This window comes from Salvelinus alpinus, chromosome 7, assembly GCF_045679555.1.
Source record: "Salvelinus alpinus chromosome 7, SLU_Salpinus.1, whole genome shotgun sequence".
NCBI classification, from domain to species: Eukaryota; Metazoa; Chordata; class Actinopteri; order Salmoniformes; family Salmonidae; genus Salvelinus; species Salvelinus alpinus.
In genome coordinates, this window is record NC_092092.1 from 9,262,793 (window position 1) to 9,284,535 (window position 21,743).

General features: G+C 44.8%; 1 protein-coding gene across 1 annotated transcript in view; it reads right to left on the reverse strand.

Moving 5' to 3' along the window:
• Window positions 1–852: 852 nt before the first annotated feature.
• LOC139580283 (ankyrin repeat and fibronectin type-III domain-containing protein 1-like) overlaps window positions 853–21,743 on the reverse strand; it is a 58,639-nt gene continuing 37,748 nt past the window's right edge. Inside the window, exons 12-16 of the mRNA XM_071408829.1 lie at window positions 21,572–21,688; window positions 21,223–21,438; window positions 11,544–11,710; window positions 1,191–1,368; window positions 853–861 (exon numbers count right to left, since the gene is read on the reverse strand). Coding sequence (XP_071264930.1) covers window positions 853–861; window positions 1,191–1,368; window positions 11,544–11,710; window positions 21,223–21,438; window positions 21,572–21,688 — 687 coding nt within the window. The remainder of the gene's footprint in view (window positions 862–1,190; window positions 1,369–11,543; window positions 11,711–21,222; window positions 21,439–21,571; window positions 21,689–21,743) is intronic.

A 21,743-nucleotide genomic window follows, 5' to 3' on the forward strand; every position in this document is an offset into this window, starting at 1 on the left:
TATTATGGATCCCCATTAGTTTCTGCCAAGGCAGCAGCTACTCTTCCTGGGGTCCAGCAAAATTAAGACAGTTATACAATTTTCATACCAGTACAACACATTCACAACAGATTTCAGAACACATTTGGTATGACTCAGCAAAGCAACATTTCAGCTCTACAATCATTCTGGTCCCAGATAGAACATTCTGTCAGTGAAAAAATGTTATAGACATTCTGTACGTCCATTTTTTGTGAGAAAATAAATATGTTCAGTTGTTTAGGAACGTCAGAAGTAGAGAGCTGAAGCAAGCTATGTGTGGTGCACTACTTGTGACCAGGGCCCACAGATCTCTGGTCCAAAGTAGTGCTCTTTATCGGGAAATGGGTGCCATTTTGGGACACAGCCAGTGAGACACTCAGGGAGATAGATGGCTTTAAAACGGGGCGCCTGGGGAAGCTGATTTGTGTTGTTAACAACTCTGAGCAAAGAGCAGAGTGTTCAGCGGTAGAGAGAAGATAAAAAAGAAACATCAACTATTCATTGACGCGAAAGTCCGGACCATCAACCATCCAATATGGCTCCTGTCAGCGCCTGATGAGAGATGGCTTTTACCTGTCTGCGCCTGAGCTACTGGCACCAGAAAATGGAACCATATCACACCTATTCTAGCTTCTCTACACTGGCTACCAGTCAGAATAGAATAGATTTGAAAATGTTATTAATCACGTTTAAGGCTTGTTTTAGCCCCATGCTATATCTCTGACCTTTCATCTCCCTACGAGTCAGGACACAGCCTGAGATCCTCTGGCAGGGCACTGCTAACCGTTCCAAAGTCTAGGTTGAAAACTGAAGGAGACCGGGCATTTGTCATTAGGGCCCCTAGAGATTGGAACGGTCTGCCAGAGGAGATCAGGCTCGCAGATACAGTGCCTCTTTTTAAATCCCTGCTGAAAACACACTTTTATAAAGAGGCTTTTAATGTATGACTTCACTGCAGGCAGCCTAGCGGTTGGAGCGTTGGTCTAGTAACCGAGGCGACAAGATGAAAGATCTGTCATTGTTCTCCTGTCTATGTTTCTTTATTTTATTTTATAATGCAAAACAATTTGTAACTTGTATTGTAAAGCGCAATACAAATTAAGTTATTATTACTACTGTAGAGACATATTAGGGTGTGTGAGTGTGTGTGTGAGTGTGTGATTGTGTACCTGGTGCAGAGGTAGGTTGATGAGTTTCAGCAGGGCCTTGAGGGCAGTCTGTAGCTCGTAGTAGAGCAATGGTGTGTTACTGTCTGTCGTTTGATCCACTCCCTCCCTCTCTCCCTCCGTTCTCTCCTTCTCTCCATCCTCTATGTTTGACAGCCTCTGCAGCCAGTCCCACTCCTCCCTGAGAGAGAGAGAGAGACAGAGACAGAGGGAGAAAAAGAGAAAGAGGGGAGTTTGAGAGAGAAAGCGAGTGAGAAGAAAAACACTTAATGTTAGCAGGAATAAGATGACAGACTCTTAGTTGTTGTGATGGTTCAGTGTCTCGGCCCTGAACTAGCAGCAGACTAGTGACATCATCGTAATGGCCTTACACTCTGAAGGCTGATGCTGCTGATACCACGCACAAATAGTCTGTGTCACTATGTCTCCATCGGTCGGTGTGTGTGTGTGTGTGTATGTGTGTGTGTGTGTGTGTGTATATGTGTGTGTATATGTGTGTGTGTGTGTGTGTGTGTGTGTGTGTGTGTGTGTGTGTGTGTGTGTGTGTGTGTGTGTGTGTGTGTGTGTGTGTGTGTGTGTGTGTGTGTGTGTGTGTGTGTGTGTGTGTGTGTGTGTGTATGGAACGTTGTTTGTTCCAGGGAATGACCCTGTGCGTGGGCTCTGCCTCGGACCCCTGTTGTGCTCTGTGGTCCGATCTGTGGAAATACTTAGTAAATTACCTCTTCTACTGCCCCTGGACGGGTGTGTGTGTGTGAGTGAGTGTGTGTGTGTGTGTACTCTTCTTTGCCAGAATCAGTGACTGTATGTCTGCCTGTCTATATCCCTCTTCACCTGAAACTGAGAACATGTGTGTGAATGTGTATGTGTGTGTGTGTCTGTGTGTGTGTGCTTCAGTGTAACTGTCCCAGTGTGTGTGTGCCTTATAATACTCCCTGTGTCCAGCCAACCACTGAGGTCACCTCTTCCACCTCAGACCAATGTCAACAAACAACTCATTTACACAACACACACACACACACACACACACACACACACACACACACACACACACACACACACACACACACACACACACACACACACACACACACACACACACACACACACACACACACACACACACACACACACACACACACACACACACACACACACACACACACACACAACTCTGTTTCACCTGTAGAGAGAAACTCAACATCTCTCTATTTCACCTCTATCCTCTCATACTGTTCTCTCCTCTCCCCTCCTCCCTCTCTCTCTCCTTTCTCTCTCATGAAATCAATAACTTGCTAACATCAGATAAGATTAATATATTAGCCATTTCTGAGACTCACTTAGATAATTATTTTGATGATACAAGCAGTAGCAATACAAGGATATAACATCTATAGAAGAGACAGAAATGCTTATGGGGGAGGTGTTGCTGTATATATTCAGAGCATATTGCTGTAATGCTTAGAGAAGATCTTATGTCAAGTGTTATTGAAGTGTTGTGGTTGCAGGTTCACCTGGCACATCTAAAGCCTTTTATTTTGGGGTGTTGCTATGGGCCACCAAGTACTAACAGTCAGTATCTATATAATATGTGTGAAATGCTTGATAGTGTATACAGAGAGGTCTACTTTCTTGGTGACCTGAATATTGACTGGTTTTCATCAAGCTGTCCGCTCAAGAGGAAGCTTCTCACTGTAACAAGTGCCTGTAACCTGGTTCAGGTTATTAATCAACCTACCAGGGTCTTTACAAACATTACAGGAACAAAATCATCCACATGTATTGATCTCCTTTTAACTAATACTGTAGAACTTTGTTCTAAAGCTGTATCCGTACCCATTGGATGCAGTGATCACAATATAGTGGCTATATCCAGGACAGCTGGGCCTAAAATAGTGTATAAAATAGTGTATAAAATAGTGTAACATACAAATTATTTTGCTGTGACTCTTATGTGGATGTTGTTAAAAATATTTGTTGGTCTGATGTGATTTATAAGGAACATACAGATGCTGCACTTGATGAATTTATGAAATTGCTTCTTCCAGTTACTGATAAACAAGGACCTGTTAAGAACCTGACTGTTAGAACTGTTAAGGCTCCATGGATTGACGAGGAAATTAAAAACTGTATGGTTGAACGAGATGGGCCAAAAGGAGTGGCTAATAAGTCTGGCTGCACATCTGGCTGGCTGACTTAATGCAAATTGAGAAATTATGTGACAAGAGGGAAGCCAAAGTAATTCTGCCACCCAAGAGTGGTAAAGTGGCCTTTACTGATTCTAACAGCAGATGTATCAGCTTGCTGCCAGCTCTTAGCAAACTGTTGGAAAAAATGGTGTTTGATCAAATACAATGTTATTTCTCTGTAAACAAATTAACATCAGACTTTCAGCGTGCTTATAGAGAAGGGCACTCAACATGTACTGCACTGACACAAATGACTGATGATTGGTTGAAAGAAACTGTTAGATTTCAGTGCAGCCTTTGATATTATTGACCATAACCTGTTGTTGAAAACACGTACTCTATATGTTATGGCTTTTCAACCTCTGCCATATTGCGGACTCAGAGCTATCTATCTAATAGAATTCAAAGGTTTTTCTTGAATGGAAACTTCTCTAATGTCAAACATGTAAATTGTGGTGTACTGCTGGGCAGCTCTCTTGGTCCTCTACTCTTTTCTATTTTTACCAATGACCTGCCACTGGCATTAAACATAGCATCTGTGTCCATGTATGCTGATGATTCAACCATATATGCATCAGCAACCACAGCTAATGAAGTGACTGAAACACGTAACAAAGAGTTGCAGTCTGTTTTGGAATGGTTGGCCAGTAATAAACTGGTCCTGAACATCTCTAAAACTAAGAGTATTGTATTAGGGTACAAATCATTCCCTAAGTTCTAGACCTCAGCTGAATCTGGTAATGAATGGTGTGGCTGTTGAACAAGTTGAGGAGACTAAATTACTTGGCGTTACCTTAGATTGTAAACTGTCATGGTCAAAACATATAGATCCAACGGTTGTAAATATGGGGAGAGGTCTGTCCGTAATAAAGAGATGCTCTGATTTTTTAACATCACACTCCAAAAACCAGGCTCTAGTTGTATCTAATCTTGATTATTGTCCAATCGTGTGGTCCAGTGCTGCAAGGAAATACCTAGTTAAGCTGCAGCTGGCCCAGAACAGAGCAGCACGTATTGCTCTTCATTGTAATCAAAGGGCTAATATAAATACTATGCATGTCAGTCTCTCTTGGCTAAGAGTTGAGGAGAGACTGACTGCATCACTTCTTATTTTTATAAGAAACATTAACCTCTTAGTATCGTACCCCGTATCTAACTGCCTGTAGCAAGGATATGCATATTCTTGATACCATTTGAAAGGAAACACTTTGAAGTTTGTGGAAATGTGAAATTGATGTATGAGAATATAACACATTAGATCTGGTAAAAGATAATACAAACAAAAATAACTGTGTTTTTTTGTTTCATCATCATTGAAATGCGAGAGAAAGGCCATACTTTCAGATAGGAGTCTAGGTGTAATTTAGATTTTGGCCACCAGATGGCAGCAGTGTGTGTGCAAAGCTTCAGACTGATCCAGTGAAGAATTACATTACTGCACAATATTTTGTATCAAATCTGTTAATGTGTTGAAAAGCCCATTGTTTGCATAGTCAACTTACACACAGCTCTGACACACACACTTACCCCACCAGACATGCCACCAGGGGTCATTTCACAGTCCCCCAAAAAACAAATTCAAGAAAGCATACAGTATTATATAGAGCCATTATTGCATGGAACGCCGTTCCATCTCATATTGCTCAAATAAACAGCAAACCTGGTTTAAAAAAACAGATAAAGCAACACCTCACGGCACAACGCCTCTCCCCTATTTGACCTGGATATATTGTGTGTGTGGATTGATATGTAGGTGTCACGCTCGTTGAAAGATGGATCGGACCAAGGTGCAGTGTGATAGGCGTACATTTTCCTTTATTAAATGAACACCGAACAAAAACAACAAAATACCAAACGAAACGAGAAGCTAAATAATAGTGCTGACATGCAACTATCCATAGACAAGATCCCACAATCTAAGGTGGGAAAAAGGGCTGCCTAAGTATGATCCCCAATCATTGACAACGATAAACAGCTGCCTCTGATTGGGAACCATACTACGCCAACAAAGAAATAGAAACATAGATTTGCCCACCCAAGTCACACCCTGACCTAACCAAATAGAGAATAAAAAAGGCTCTCTAAGGTCAGGGCGTGACAGTAGGATACGTACGCCTTTAAAAATAAAACATGTAGTTCTGTCCTTGTTGTAATGTTCTGTATTATGTCATGTTTGATGTTTTGTGTGGACCCCAGGAAGAGTAGCTGCTGCTTTTGCAACAGCTAATGAGGATCCTAAATACCAAAAATACCAAAATCCCTTTCTCTCTCCTCTCTCCTCATCTGACCATGGTCACAACACTCTCCAGTTTCTCTACATCTGTCAACAGCCAAAGCTCCCAAAATATTTTCAGAATATGTGCATGAAAATACTTGAGGCTTTGGCACAGTGTCTGTAGCATGATTATCTACTGTCAGATTAAAATACACACTGCTGCCCATTTAATGCCTGTCTCTCTGTCTCACACATTAACATGAGAGAGAGCGAAAGAGAGAGACAGAGCGAGAGAGAGAGAGAGAGAGAGAGAGAGAGAGAGAGAGAGAGAGAGAGAGAGAGAGAGAGAGAGAGAGAGAGAGAGAGAGAGAGAAAGATGGAGGGGAGAGAGACAGAAAGAGAGCAAATACAGACAGAGAAGACTTTGACAATGAAAGTAATTTAACTTGCCATCTCAATAAAGTCAATATTGAATTGAATTGAAGACAGAGAGCGAAAGATAAGAGAGATGGAATGAGAAGAAAGTCTGTCCGACTGCAGTGTTTTTCTGGGTAAAAACTCTGTCCAACGTTTCCCTTTGTTCCTGACTTAAATAAAACTTTCCAATATATCTAGGATCTAGGACTGCAGCACAGCTGACTAGCGCCCAGGAACTCTGGCTGTAACCAAGGAGCATTACACACATACTTCAACCCATTCCTCCAAGTCCAGACCCATAGAAATCAGATCTGATATTACTCACACACACACACACACACACACACACACACACACACACACACACACACACACACACACACACACACACACACACACACACACACACACACACACACACACACACACACACACACACACACACACACACACACACACACACACACACACACACACACACACACACACACACACACAGTCAATGTAACATTATATTGTAGGTAGATTAGTGTCCCAGTAGAGAATGTGTGTAATGCGGTGAATGTTAGCTGACAACATCAGAGGTGTAAACAGAAAACTGGCATTCCTCTGAGTTAAAGATATGTTCCAGTATTTTTGTATACTTCTTAGCCAGTACAGTAGCTCTAAAAGTAGCGCTCACGAGACAAAATTGTTCCCTAAAAATTGCGTTCAACACCACAAATGTGCAGATATGTGCACCACGTCACTGCTTTCTCTATCTCTCGCTCTGCTCTGTGTGCCTCTTGCTAGCTATCACTCAAATGGGAAGGGGCTGAAGCTCATTGGCTAGAACTCAAATTGCTAGGAGGCTGCCCTATAATGCAGGCTAATTTAAGACAGTCATTCTGTATGTATGAACTACACGTCCAAAGCAGGAGAGTTAAAAAAGACCTAGTAGTCGTCAAAGTTCCAGAGCATGTCAAATGTTCTAACAACACCTGTTAAGATGCCAAGTCCTAAAACGATTACAACCTATTACAGACAGGCCAACCCTACTACCACCTACAATACAGACAGGCCAACCCTACTACCACCTACAATACAGACAGGCCAACCCTACTACCACCTACAATACAGACAGGCCAACCCTACTACCACCTACAATACAGACAGGCCAACCCTACTACCACCTACAATACAGACAGGCCAACCCTATTACCACCTACAATATAGACAGGCCAACCCTACTACCACCTACAATACAGACAGGCCAACCCCACTACCACCTACAATACAGACAGGCCAACCCTATTACCACCTACAATACAGACAGGCCAACCCTACTACCACCTACAATACAGACAGGCCAACCCTATTACCACCTACAATACAGACAGGCCAACCCTACTACCACCTACAATACAGACAGGCCAACCCTATTACCACCTACAATACAGACAGGCCAACCCTACTACCACCTACAATACAGACAGGCCAACCCTACTACCACCTACAATACAGACAGGCCAACCCTACTACCACCTACAATATAGACAGGCCAACCCTATTACCACCTACAATACAGACAGACCAACCCTACTACCACCTACAATACAGACAGACCAACCCTACTACCACCTACAATACAGACAGGCCAACCCTATTACCACCTACAATACAGACAGACCAACCCTATTACCACCTACAATACAGACAGACCAACCCTATTACAACCTATTACAGACAGGCCAACCCTATTACCACCTACAATACAGACAGGCCAACCCTACTACCACCTAAAATACAGACAGGCCAACCATATTACCACCTACAATACAGACAGACCAACCCTACTACCACCTACAATACAGACAGGCCAACCCTACTACCACCTACAATACAGACAGACCAACCCTACTACCACCTACAATACAGACAGGCCAACCCTACTACTACCTACAATACAGACAGGCCAACCCTAGTACCACCTACAATACAGACAGGCCAACCCTACTACCACCTACAATACAGACAGGCCAACCCTAATACCACCTACAATACAGACAGGCCAACCCTACTACCACCTACAATACAGACAGGCCAACCCTACTACCACCTACAATACAGACAGGCCAACCCTATTACCACCTACAATACAGACAGGCCAACCCTACTACCACCTACAATACAGACAGGCCAACCCCACTACCACCTACAATACAGACAGGCCAACCCTATTACCACCTACAATACAGACAGGCCAACCCTACTACCACCTACAATACAGACAGGCCAACCCCACTACCACCTACAATACAGACAGGCCAACCCCACTACCACCTACAATACAGACAGACCAACCCTACTACCACCTACAATACAGACAGGCCAACCCTACTACCACCTACAATACAGACAGGCCAACCCTAGTACCACCTACAATACAGACAGGCCAACCCTACTACCACCTACAATACAGACAGGCCAACCCTACTACCACCTACAATACAGACAGGCCAACCCTAATACCACCTACAATACAGACAGGCCAACCCTACTACCACCTACAATACAGACAGGCCAACCCTAATACCACCTACAATACAGACAGGCCAACCCTACTACCACCTACAATACAGACAGGCCAACCCTACTACCACCTACAATACAGACAGGCCAACCCTATTACCACCTACAATACAGACAGGCCAACCCTACTACCACCTACAATACAGACAGGCCAACCCCACTACCACCTACAATACAGACAGGCCAACCCTATTACCACCTACAATACAGACAGGCCAACCCTATTACCACCTACAATACAGACAGGCCAACCCTATTACCACCTACAATACAGACAGGCCAACCCTACTACCACCTACAATACAGACAGGCCAACCCTATTACCACCTACAGTACAGACAGGCCAACCCTACTACCACCTACAATACAGACAGGCCAACCCTACTACCACCTACAATACAGACAGGCCAACCCTACTACCACCTACAATACAGACAGGCCAACCCTATTACCACCTACAATACAGACAGGCCAACCCCACTACCACCTACAATACAGACAGGCCAACCCTATTACCACCTACAATACAGACAGACCAACCCTACTACCACCTACAATACAGACAGGCCAACCCTACTACCACCTACAATACAGACAGGCCAACCCTACTACCACCTACAATACAGACAGGCCAACCCTACTACCACCTACAATACAGACAGGCCAACCCTATTACCACCTACAATACAGACAGGCCAACCCTACTACCACCTACAATACAGACAGGCCAACCCTACTACCACCTACAATACAGACAGGCCAACCCTAGTACCACCTACAATACAGACAGGCCAACCCTACTACCACCTACAATACAGACAGGCCAACCCTACTACCACCTACAATACAGACAGGCCAACCCCACTACCACCTACAATACAGACAGGCCAACCCTATTACCACCTACAATACAGACAGGCCAACCCTACTACCACCTACAATACAGACAGGCCAACCCTACTACCACCTACAATACAGACAGGCCAACCCTATTACCACCTACAATACAGACAGGCCAACCCTACTACCACCTACAATACAGACAGGCCAACCCCACTACCACCTACAATACAGACAGGCCAACCCTATTACCACCTACAATACAGACAGGCCAACCCTATTACCACCTACAATACAGACAGGCCAACCCTATTACCACCTACAATACAGACAGGCCAACCCTACTACCACCTACAATACAGACAGGCCAACCCTACTACCACCTACAATACAGACAGGCCAACCCTATTACCACCTACAATACAGACAGGCCAACCCTACTACCACCTACAATACAGACAGGCCAACCCCACTACCACCTACAATACAGACAGGCCAACCCTATTACCACCTACAATACAGACAGGCCAACCCTACTACCACCTACAATACAGACAGGCCAACCCCACTACCACCTACAATACAGACAGGCCAACCCCACTACCACCTACAATACAGACAGACCAACCCTACTACCACCTACAATACAGACAGGCCAACCCTACTACCACCTACAATACAGACAGGCCAACCCTAGTACCACCTACAATACAGACAGGCCAACCCTACTACCACCTACAATACAGACAGGCCAACCCTACTACCACCTACAATACAGACAGGCCAACCCTATTACCACCTACAATACAGACAGGCCAACCCTACTACCACCTACAATACAGACAGGCCAACCCTAATACCACCTACAATACAGACAGGCCAACCCTACTACCACCTACAATACAGACAGGCCAACCCTACTACCACCTACAATACAGACAGGCCAACCCTATTACCACCTACAATACAGACAGGCCAACCCTACTACCACCTACAATACAGACAGGCCAACCCCACTACCACCTACAATACAGACAGGCCAACCCTATTACCACCTACAATACAGACAGGCCAACCCTATTACCACCTACAATACAGACAGGCCAACCCTATTACCACCTACAATACAGACAGGCCAACCCTACTACCACCTACAATACAGACAGGCCAACCCTATTACCACCTACAGTACAGACAGGCCAACCCTACTACCACCTACAATACAGACAGGCCAACCCTACTACCACCTACAATACAGACAGGCCAACCCTACTACCACCTACAATACAGACAGGCCAACCCTATTACCACCTACAATACAGACAGGCCAACCCCACTACCACCTACAATACAGACAGGCCAACCCTATTACCACCTACAATACAGACAGACCAACCCTACTACCACCTACAATACAGACAGGCCAACCCTACTACCACCTACAATACAGACAGGCCAACCCTACTACCACCTACAATACAGACAGGCCAACCCTACTACCACCTACAATACAGACAGGCCAACCCTATTACCACCTACAATACAGACAGGCCAACCCTACTACCACCTACAATACAGACAGGCCAACCCTACTACCACCTACAATACAGACAGGCCAACCCTAGTACCACCTACAATACAGACAGGCCAACCCTACTACCACCTACAATACAGACAGGCCAACCCTACTACCACCTACAATACAGACAGGCCAACCCCACTACCACCTACAATACAGACAGGCCAACCCTATTACCACCTACAATACAGACAGGCCAACCCTATTACCACCTACAATACAGACAGGCCAACCCTACTACCACCTACAATACAGACAGGCCAACCCTACTACCACCTACAATACAGACAGGCCAACCCTACTACCACCTACAATACAGACAGGCCAACCCTACTACCACCTACAATACAGACAGGCAGACAGACAGACATACCGAAAACAGACCTACGGGTACACAGCACAATACAGCATTATCAAACCCATTTCTTTTTTAATCCATCTACAAACAATACACCATAATGACAAAGTGAAAACTTGTTTTTAGACATTTTATGTTCAAATGTATTGAAAATGAAAACCTTAAAGGTCTTGCTGTGGTGTGTCCTCACCTGGAGACATTGGCGTTGTCTCGTACCCTCGCATGGCACAGCATGTTGGGCATCCTCTGTGGCACCAGCACTCTGATCTGGTCTACAGAGCTGCTGAGCTTCAGGTAACCCAGGTACAGACCTGGGGTCAGGCGATGCTGGCTACGCCTCTGGTAGGCCGAGATGTCCTGGAGAGAGAGGGAGGCAGGGAGGGATGAGAGACAGATGGAGAGACAGAGACAGAGGGACAGAGAGACAGACAGAGAGAGAAAGAGAGCGTGAGAGGGAAAGGGAAAATACAGGGTCAGTTGGTGAAATGTGTGTGTATGTATGTGTGTGTGTGGACGTGTTTAACTATACTTGTTGGGACCAGTAACGGCCACAAAAATAGTAAACAAACACAAATGTGAACAACTGGGTACATTTGGTCCCTACAAGGTCAAATGCTATTTCTAGGGGGTTTAGGGTTAAGGTTAGAATTAGATTTAGGGTTAGTTTTAGGGTTAGAGTTAAGACTCAGTTAGGGTTAGGTTTAGGGGTTAGGGAAAATAGGGTATTGAATGGGACTGAATTGTGTGTCCCCACAAGCTTAGTTATACCTGGCCTATACCTGGCCTGAATGACGGGTCGCCACTGCCAGTACCTAAACGTTGTTGCTCCGTGAAGAACCAAAGATGACAGAGAACTTTACCGATGTCAGCTAGACTGAATCATTCATTCTATCAATTCATTACAATATTCTGGGCAGCATATAACGACAGAAGAGAAGCTGCGTGTTTCTAATTATATAAAAGTTAAACAAATAGCTTACCTAAATGTCGGATATTAAAAGCAGAACTTTATCTATATCAGACAACAAGAAAATCCTGCACCCCTTGTCAAAAAAATGGTTCTGCAGTCTCTGACTGTGGCCTACAAGGCACTTTCTATATTTGCGGGTTAGCGTCAGTGCAGGCCTCAGATTTCCACGTTATCACATATAGGCCTAGTTGGGTGGTTATGGATGGGTTATTAGCAATTGCAGCTGAACAAACAGCTGCCAGCGCAACACCACAGCATACCTCAGATCCAGAGGTTGTGAGTTCAAATCCCACGAGGGGTCATGTTTTCACTGAACCGTGATAGCACATGGAATTGCACATTTGAATATGTGAATTACACGAGAAGTGTTTCAAAAACACATGCTCACATGTGAAATGTCAAATGTGAGTGGTCCAAAAACAGTCTTCACATGTTTATTTAGTGAAACATTTTAGAGTCATTATATGTTAAATAACATATCAGTGTTATGCTATATACAGTTGAAGTCGGAAGTTTACATACACTTAAGTTGGAGTCATTAAAACTCTTTTTTCAACCACTCCACAAATGTCTTGTTAACAAACTATAGTTTTGGCAAGTCGGGTAGGACATCTACTTCGTGCATGACACAAGTAAGTTTTCCAACAATTGTTTGCAGACAGATTATTTCACTTATAATTCACAATTTCAGTGGGTCTGTAACGGTCCTGACCTGTTTTATGTTGTTTTTGTATGTGTTTAGGTCAGGGCATGTGTTTTGGGTGGGCAGTCTATGTTATCTGTTTCTATGTTGGTTGTGGTTGCCTGGTATGGCTCTTAATTAGAGGCAGGTGTTTTGCGTTCTCCTCTAATTAAGAGTCATATTTAGGTAGGGTGTTCTCACTGTTTGTTTGTGGGTGATTGTCTCCTGTGTCGTCGAATGTATGTACCATACGGGACTGTTTGGTTGTTCGTTTCGTTTTGATGTAGTCTGTTCCTGTCCGTGAGTTTTACGTTAGTTATGTAAGTTCATGTTCAGGTTTTTTCGTCTACGTCGTTTTCTTGTTTTTGTAATTTTGAAAGTGTTTGTTTTCGTGTTGCCATCGTGTTAAATAAAAGATGGCTTATTTCCCGAATGCTGCGTATTGGTCCACTGATCTTTCTCTCCTCTCCTCGTCCGAGGATGAGGAGAGCGACAGCCCTTACAGAATCACCCACCACGCTAAGACCAAGCGGCAAGGGAAAGCTCAACTGAGCAACAAGGACTCCTGGACTTGGGAGGAGATCCTGGATGGTAGAGGACCTTGGGCTCAGCCAGGGGAATATCGCCGTCCCAAGGAGGAGTTGGAAGCAGCGAAGGCTGAGAGGCGCTGGTATGAGGAGGCAGCGCGTCGACGCGGTTGGGAGCCCGTGAGTCAGACCCAAAAATTTCTTGGGGGGGGGCACACGAGGAGTGTGGCAAAGCCGGGTAGGATACCCGAGCCAACTCCCCGTGCTTACCGTGGAGGTAGAAGGCGTCGTACTGGTAAGACACCGTGTTATGCGGTAAAGCGCACGGTGTCCCCAGTACGCGTGCTTAGCCCAGTGCGGGCTATTCCACCTTGCTGCACTGGGAGGGCTAAGTTGGGCATCGAGCCGAGTGCCATGAAGCCGGCCCAACGTATCTGGTCTCCAGTACGTCTCCTCGGGCCGGCGTACATGGCACCAGCCTTGCAGGTGGTGTCCCCGGTTCGCCTGCATAGCCCAGTGCGGGCTATTCCACCTCGCCGCACTGGCAGGGCTACGGGGACCATTCAACCTGGTAAGGTTGGGGAGGCTCGGTGCTCAAGAGCACGTGTCCTCCTTCACGGTCCGGTATACCCGGTGCCACCTCCATGTACCAGTCCTCCGGTGGCAGCCCCCCGTACCAGGCTGTCTCTCCGGGTTCTCTCTCCAGCTGTTTCCTCCTCTCCAGCGCAGCCAGTGCCTAGACCACGCACCAGGCTGTCTCTCCTTCTCCTCCCTACAGAGCCGTCCTGCCATGACCAGCCAGAGCCGTCCTGCCATGACCAGCCAGAGCCGTCCTGCCATGACCAGCCAGAGCCGTCCTGCCATGACCTGCCAGAGCCGTCCTGCCATGACCTGCCAGAGCCGTCCTGCCATGACCTGCCAGAGCCGTCCTGCCATGACCTGCCAGAGCCGTCCTGCCATGACCTGCCAGAGCCGTCCAGCCAGGACCTGCCAGAGCCGTCCAGCCAGGACCTGCCAGAGCCGTCCAGCCAGGACCTGCCAGAGCCGTCCAGCCAGGACCTGCCAGAGCCGTCCAGCCAGGACCTGCCAGAGCCGTCCAGCCAGGACCTGCCAGAGCCGTCCAGCCAGGACCTGCCAGAGTCCCTCAGCCAGGACCTGCCAGAGTCCCTCAGCCAGGACCTGCCAGAGTCCCTCAGCCAGGACCTGCCAGAGTCCCTCAGCCAGGACCTGCCAGAGTCCCTCAGCCAGGACCTGCCAGAGTCCCTCAGCCAGGATCTGCCAGAGTCCCTCAGCCAGGATCTGCCAGAGTCCCTCAGCCAGGATCTGCCAGAGTCCCTCAGCCAGGATCTGCCAGAGTCCCTCAGCCAGGATCTGCCAGAGTCCCTCAGCCGGGACCTGCCCCTTGTCCCGGTGCTACCCCTTATCCCGGTGCTGCCCCTTGTCCCGGTGCTGCCCCTTATCCCGGTGCTACCCCTTATCCCGGTGCTGCCCCTTGTCCCGGTGCTGCCCCTTATCCCGGTGCTGCCCCTTGTCCCGGTGCTGCCCCTTGTCCCGGTGCTGCCCCTTGTCCCGGTGCTGCCCCTTGTCCCGGTGCTGCCCCTTGTCCCGGTGCTGCCCCTTGTCCCGGTGCTGCCCCTTGTCCCGGTGCTGCCCCTTGTCCCGGTGCTGCCCCTTGTCCCGGTGCTGCCCCTTGTCCCGGTGCTGCCCCTTGTCCCGGTGCTGCCCCTTGTCCCGGTGCTGCCCCTTGTCCCGGTGCTGCCCCTTCTCCCGGTGCTGGCCGTTCATTTAGGGGATGTTAGTTTTAGGGTGGTCATTGGGAGGGGAAGACAGAAGCGGGGAGTGACTATGGTGGTGTGGGGACAGCGTCCAGAGCCGGAGCCACCACCGTGGTCAACTGCCCACCCAGACCCTCCCCTGGACTTTGTGCTGGTGCGCCCGGCGTTCGCACCTTGAGGGGGGGGTTCTGTAACGGTCCTGACATGTTTTATGTTGTTTTTGTATGTGTTTAGGTCAGGGCATGTGTTTTGGGTGGGCAGTCTATGTTATCTGTTTCTATGTTGGTTGTGGTTGCCTGGTATGGCTCTTAATTAGAGGCAGGTGTTTTGCGTTCTCCTCTAATTAAGAGTCATATTTAGGTAGGGTGTTCTCACTGTTTGTTTGTGGGTGATTGTCTCCTGTGTCGTCGAATGTATGTACCATACGGGACTGTTTGGTTGTTCGTTTCGTTTTGATGTAGTCTGTTCCTGTCCGTGAGTTTTACGTTAGTTATGTAAGTTCATGTTCAGGTTTTTTCGTCTACGTCGTTTTCTTGTTTTTGTAATTTTGAAAGTGTTTGTTTTCGTGTTGCCATCGTGTTAAATAAAAGATGGCTTATTTCCCGAATGCTGCGTATTGGTCCACTGATCTTTCTCTCCTCTCCTCGTCCGAGGATGAGGAGAGCGACAGCCCTTACAGGGTCAGAAGTTTACATACACTACGTTGACTGTGCCTTTAAACAGCTTGGAAAATTCCAGAAAATGATGTCATGGCTTTAAAAGCTTCTGATAGGCTAATTGACCTCATTCGAGTCAATTGTAGGTGTACCTGTGGATGTATTTCAAGGCCTACCTTCAAACTCACTGCCTCTTTGCTTGACATCATGGGAAAATCAAAATAAATCAAAAACGTGTAAATCTGGTTCATCCTTGGGAGCAATGTCCAAATGCCTGAAGGTACCATGTTCATCTGTACAAACAGGAGGGATGAGAGTACGCAAGCATAAACACCATGGGACCACGCAGCAGTCATACCGCTCAGGAAGGAGAGGCGTTCTGTCTCCTAGAGATGAACGTACTTTGGTGCGAAAAGTGCAGATCAATCCCAGAACAACAGCAAAGGACCTTGTGAAGATGCTGGAGGAAACAGGTACAAAAGTATCTATATTCACAGTAAAACGAGTCCTATATCGACATAACCTGAAAGGCCGCTCAGCAAGGAAGAAGCCACTGCTCCAAAACCGCCAAAAAAAAGCCAGACTGGTTTGCAACTGCACATGAGGATAAAGATCATACTTTTTGGAGAAATGTCCTCTGGTCTGATGAAACAAAAATAGAACTGTTTGGCCATAATGACCATCGTTATGTTTTGAGGAAAAGGGGGAGGCTGGGACACTGTAAAGTCCATGGAGAATAAGAGCACCTCCTCCCAGCTGCCTACCGCACTGAGGCTAGGAAACACTGTCACCACCGATAAATCCACGATAATTGAGAATTTCAATAAGATTTTTTCTATGGCTGGCTATGCTTTCCACCTGGCTACCCCTACCCCGGTCAACAGCCCTGTACTCCCCACAGCAACTTGCCCAAACCTCCCCCATTTATCCTTCACACAAATCCAGATAGCTGATGTTGTGAAAGAGTTGCAAAATCTGGACCTCTACAAATCAGCTGGGCTAGACAATCTGGACCCTCTCTTTCTAAAATGATCCGCCGCAATTGTTGCAACCCCTATTACGAGCCTGTTCAACCTCTCTTTCGTATCGTCTGAGATCCCTAAAGATTGGAAAGCTGCCGCGCTCATCCCACTCTTCAAAGGGGGAGACACTCAGACCTATATCTATCCTACCCTGCCTTTCTAAGGTCTTCGAAAGCCAAGTTAACAAACAGATCAACGACCATCCCACCGTACCTTCTCCAAAATGCAATCTGGTTTCCAAGCTGGTCATGGGTGCACCTCAGCCACGCTCAAGGTCCTAAACGATATCATAACAGCCATCGATAAAAGACAATACTGTGCAGGCGTCTTCATCGACCTGGCCAAGAATTCTGACTGTCAATCACCACATTCTTATCGGCAGACTCAACAGCCTTGGTTTCTCAAATGACTGCCTCGCCGGCTCCACCAACTACTTCTCAGACAGAGTTCGGTGTGTCAAATCGGAGGGGCCTGTTGTCCGGACCTCTGGCAGTCTCTATGGCAGTCTCTCTTTTCTCTGTATACATCAATGATGCCGCTCTTGCTGCTGGTGATTCTCTGATCCACCTCTACGCAGATGACACCATTCTGTATACTTCTGGCCCCTCTTTGGACACTGTGTTAACTAACCTCCAGACGAGCTTCAATGCCATACAACTCTCCTTCCGTGGCCTCCAACTGCTCTTAAATGCAAGTAAAACTAAATGCATGCTATTCAACCAATAGCTGCCCGCACCTGCCCGCCCGTCCAGCATCACTACTCTAGACGGTTCTGACTTAGAATATGTGGACAATTCCAAATAACCAGGTGTCTGGTTGGACTGTAAACTCTCCTTCCAGACTCACATTAAGCATCTCCAATCCAAAATTAAATCTAGAATTGGCTTCCTATATCGCAACAAAGCATCCTTCACTCATGCTGCCAAACATACCCTCGTTAAACTGACTATCCTACCAATCCTTGACTTCGGCGATGTCATTCATAAAATAGCCTCCAACACTCTACTCAGCAAATTGGATGCAGTCTATTACAGTGCCATCCGTTTTGTCACCAAAGCCCTATATATATGTTTTTATTCATCACAATTTTCTTTAACCATTTATGTTCTTTAATATAGGGCCGACATAAAAGTTCCTTACTACTTGCCTCTTCCATTTTTGTGGTAATGCTGCAATTGTAATTTTGGGTAGAGCAGACATTTCCATATGTCTGTGTTAGCTGCATGTGTGACATAACTCCACCAGTCCTATTTATGATATAATTTACAAAAATTATACCTATTTAAACATTTTATCGAAAAATACATTTTTTTAATCAATTAGTATATTTGAGTTTAACCACAATATTTGTTGTATTATTTGTTCTGTCTTTTCAGGTTGATTAAACTGAAATTGTAAACAACTTTCTAAGGCTTGTTTAAAAAATAACAATATTTTGGAGATGATTTCATTTTCAAATAACCGAAAGTGAGTAGTTGTAATCTGAATAAAAGGAAAACGGCCATTCTTGAACATGGTGTGAGACATTCTTACTAATTTACAAGAGAACCATTTTGGATTTAAGTATAACTTTTGTATGACTGATGCATTTAGTGAGAGGTTAAATGCTTTAATTTTTAATAATTTCTGCCCTCTGAATTCATATTTGTTATATAAATAGGCCCTTTTAATTTTGTCTGGCTTGCCATTTAAAATAAAATTGAATGTTTTTTGTTCATATAATTTAAAAAGCAGGTCACTGGGTGTAGGCAAAACCATAAGCAAATAGGTAAATTGTGATATGACTAAAGAGTTAATCAGGGTGATTTTTCCACAAATAGACAGGTATTTTCCTTTCCATGGTAGCAAGATCTTATCTATTTTTGCTAACTTTCTATAAAAATGTATTGTAGTGAGATCATTTCTTTCTTTTGGGATTTGTATACCGAGTATGTCCACATCCCCGTCAGACCATTTTATTGGTAAACTTCACGGTTATGTAAAAGTTGAATTTTTTAGTGATCCAATACGTAATATAGTACACTTATCATAGTTTGTTTTTAATCCAGAGAGGATTGCAAAAGTATCTAGATCCTCTATGAGGCCGTGGAGAGACTCTAATTGTGGTTTTAAAAGAAAACATTAATCATCAGCGTACAATGACACCTTTGTTTTTAAGCCACGGATTTCTAATCCCTTAATATTATTGTTGGATCGAATTTTAACAGCTAACATTTCAATGGCAATAATAAATAGATATGCGATAGTGGACAACCTTGCTTTACTCCCCTTGACAGTTTAAAACTTTCTGAGATGTATCCATGATTTACTATTTTACACCTTGGGTTACAATACATAATATAAGAGATTCTCCAAAATTGAAATATTGTAGGCATTTATATATAAACTCCAGACGGACTTTATCAAAAGCCTTTTCAAAATCAGCTTTGAATACCAGGTCTGGTTTCCCAGATATTTCATAGAGTTCTATTGTTTCCAGTACTTGTCTTATATTATCTCCGATGTATCGTCCACGTAAAAAACCTGTCTGATTAGGATGAATAATATCTGACAATACCTTTTTAATTCTATGCGCCAAGCATTTTGCTAGAATTTTTGCATCACAACACTGAAGTGTAAGAGGCCTCCAATTCTTTTAATGGACTGGATCTTTATATATATCACTTGGATCCTGATTCAGTAATAATCAAATCAGACCTTGTTGTTGAGTGTCCGATAATCTACCATTTATATAGGAGTGGTTAAAACATGCTAATGGTCCTCTGAGTATATCAAAAAAAGTTTGGTATACTTTCACCGGTATATCGTCCAGCCCTAGATTTTTCCCAGCCTTAAAGGCTTTAATTGCATCAATAAGTTCCTCCTCTGTAATTTGGCCTTCACACGAGTCTTTCTGTACAGATGTAAATTGTACATTATTAATAGGGAAAAAATCCATACAATTAGCTTCGTTTAGTGGAGATGGAGGAGGCTTTACTTCCTATTTCAAAATATCATTCGGGGAATCATGCGTGACTCCATCATTTGTAACAAGTTTCAATACCTTTTTTTTGGTAGCGTTTCTATGTTGAAGATTGAAAAATAATGTGGTGCATTTTTCCCCATATTCCATCCAGTTCGCTTTATTTTTTATATTATATTACACTGGATCTTGCTTGAATAAGTTCCTCCTTTTCTTTTTCCTCTGACTTATTCTGAGGCTCTATGGTTCAGTTTTTATTGCTATCTAAGTGTACTGTTAGTCCTTCAATTTCCTTTGTTAATATGGACTCTTTTGATCTAAATTGCTTATGTTTTATAGATGAGTACTGAATTGCATTGCCTCTAAAGGCACATTTAAGTGTCCCATACAATAAGGGGATCTGCTGTACCTATGCTATGTCTGAATAAGTCAGCTATAAATCATTCTGTCCTAGTTATAAACAAGTTATCATCTAGTAGGCTTTGATTAAATTTCCAATAACCTCACCCACGTGGAAATTCTGTAAGAGTAATATATATGCCAATTATGTGATGATCCGACCGCATTCTGTCCCCTATCAACACTTTTTAAAACTTTTAGTGCCAGAGATAATGACATAAGAAAGTAATCAAGACGACTAGCTTGATTAAGCCTCCGCCATGTATATCTCACTAGGTCAGTGTATTTACGTCTCCAGATATCCACTAATTCCAATATATCCATGACACAGCAATACATTGGTTCTGGGATATGCAACCATTTCCTTTCTCACTCAATGCCAAAAAACACACAGCACACCACACCATCCACACATACTGTGCCTTCTGTTGACTGAGTTTTTATCTTCATCATGTTGAATTAGTGCTTTTGTGTTCCAATTAGATATATTTCAAGATAGTATTCTATATTTTTTGGTTGTATTATTACAATCCATAACAGGACTAGAATTGTGTGTACGTGTTTGTTTGTGGTACTTATATAGTGATGAACAGTATGGTAGGCTATGGTACGGTTATGGTAAGGTTATGGGAGGTTATGGTAGGGTTATGGTAAGGTTATGGTAAGGTTATGGTAGGGTTATGGTAGATTTATGGTAGGTTTATGATAAGGTTATGGTAAGGTTATAGTGGGGTTATAGCAGGGTTATGGCAGGGTTATGGTAGATTTATGGTAGGTTTATGATAAGGTTATGGTAAGGTTATAGTAGGGTTATAGCAGGGTTATGGCAGGGTTATGGCAGGGTTATGGTAAGGTTATAGTAAAGGTATGTTCTACCTGTATGGTAATTAGCAGTATGTCCAATGCGTAGGGTTCTTCAGGTGTGGACAGACTCTTCCTCTGGCTTTGTAGCTTGGACACCTGCATCCACTTCCCACTGAAGAATGAGTACTGGCTCTCCATGTCCCGGATCGTCACTAGCAACACATTGCCATGACGATCCTTGATGGGCTCGTAGTGGACACGCCCCAGGTTGTGTGTCCCCAACAAGCTCTGAGAATGACATCAATCAATCAATCAATAAATCCTTATATCTGTATGTCTGCCTATCTACTAATCTCTGACTCACATACACACCCCCCTCCCCCCCCCACACACACACACACACACACACGCAGGGGAGTACCTGTAGTTGCCCAGCGGCAGCCAACATCTTCTGTCTGGCCTGTAGAGTGGAGGAGGAGGACATGGAGACAGACATACTCTGTCTCAGCCACCGCACATCCTCCCACATACACGACAACTTGAGAGAGAGAGGGGGATAGGTCGAGAGAGAGAGAGAAACAGAGAGAAAAACT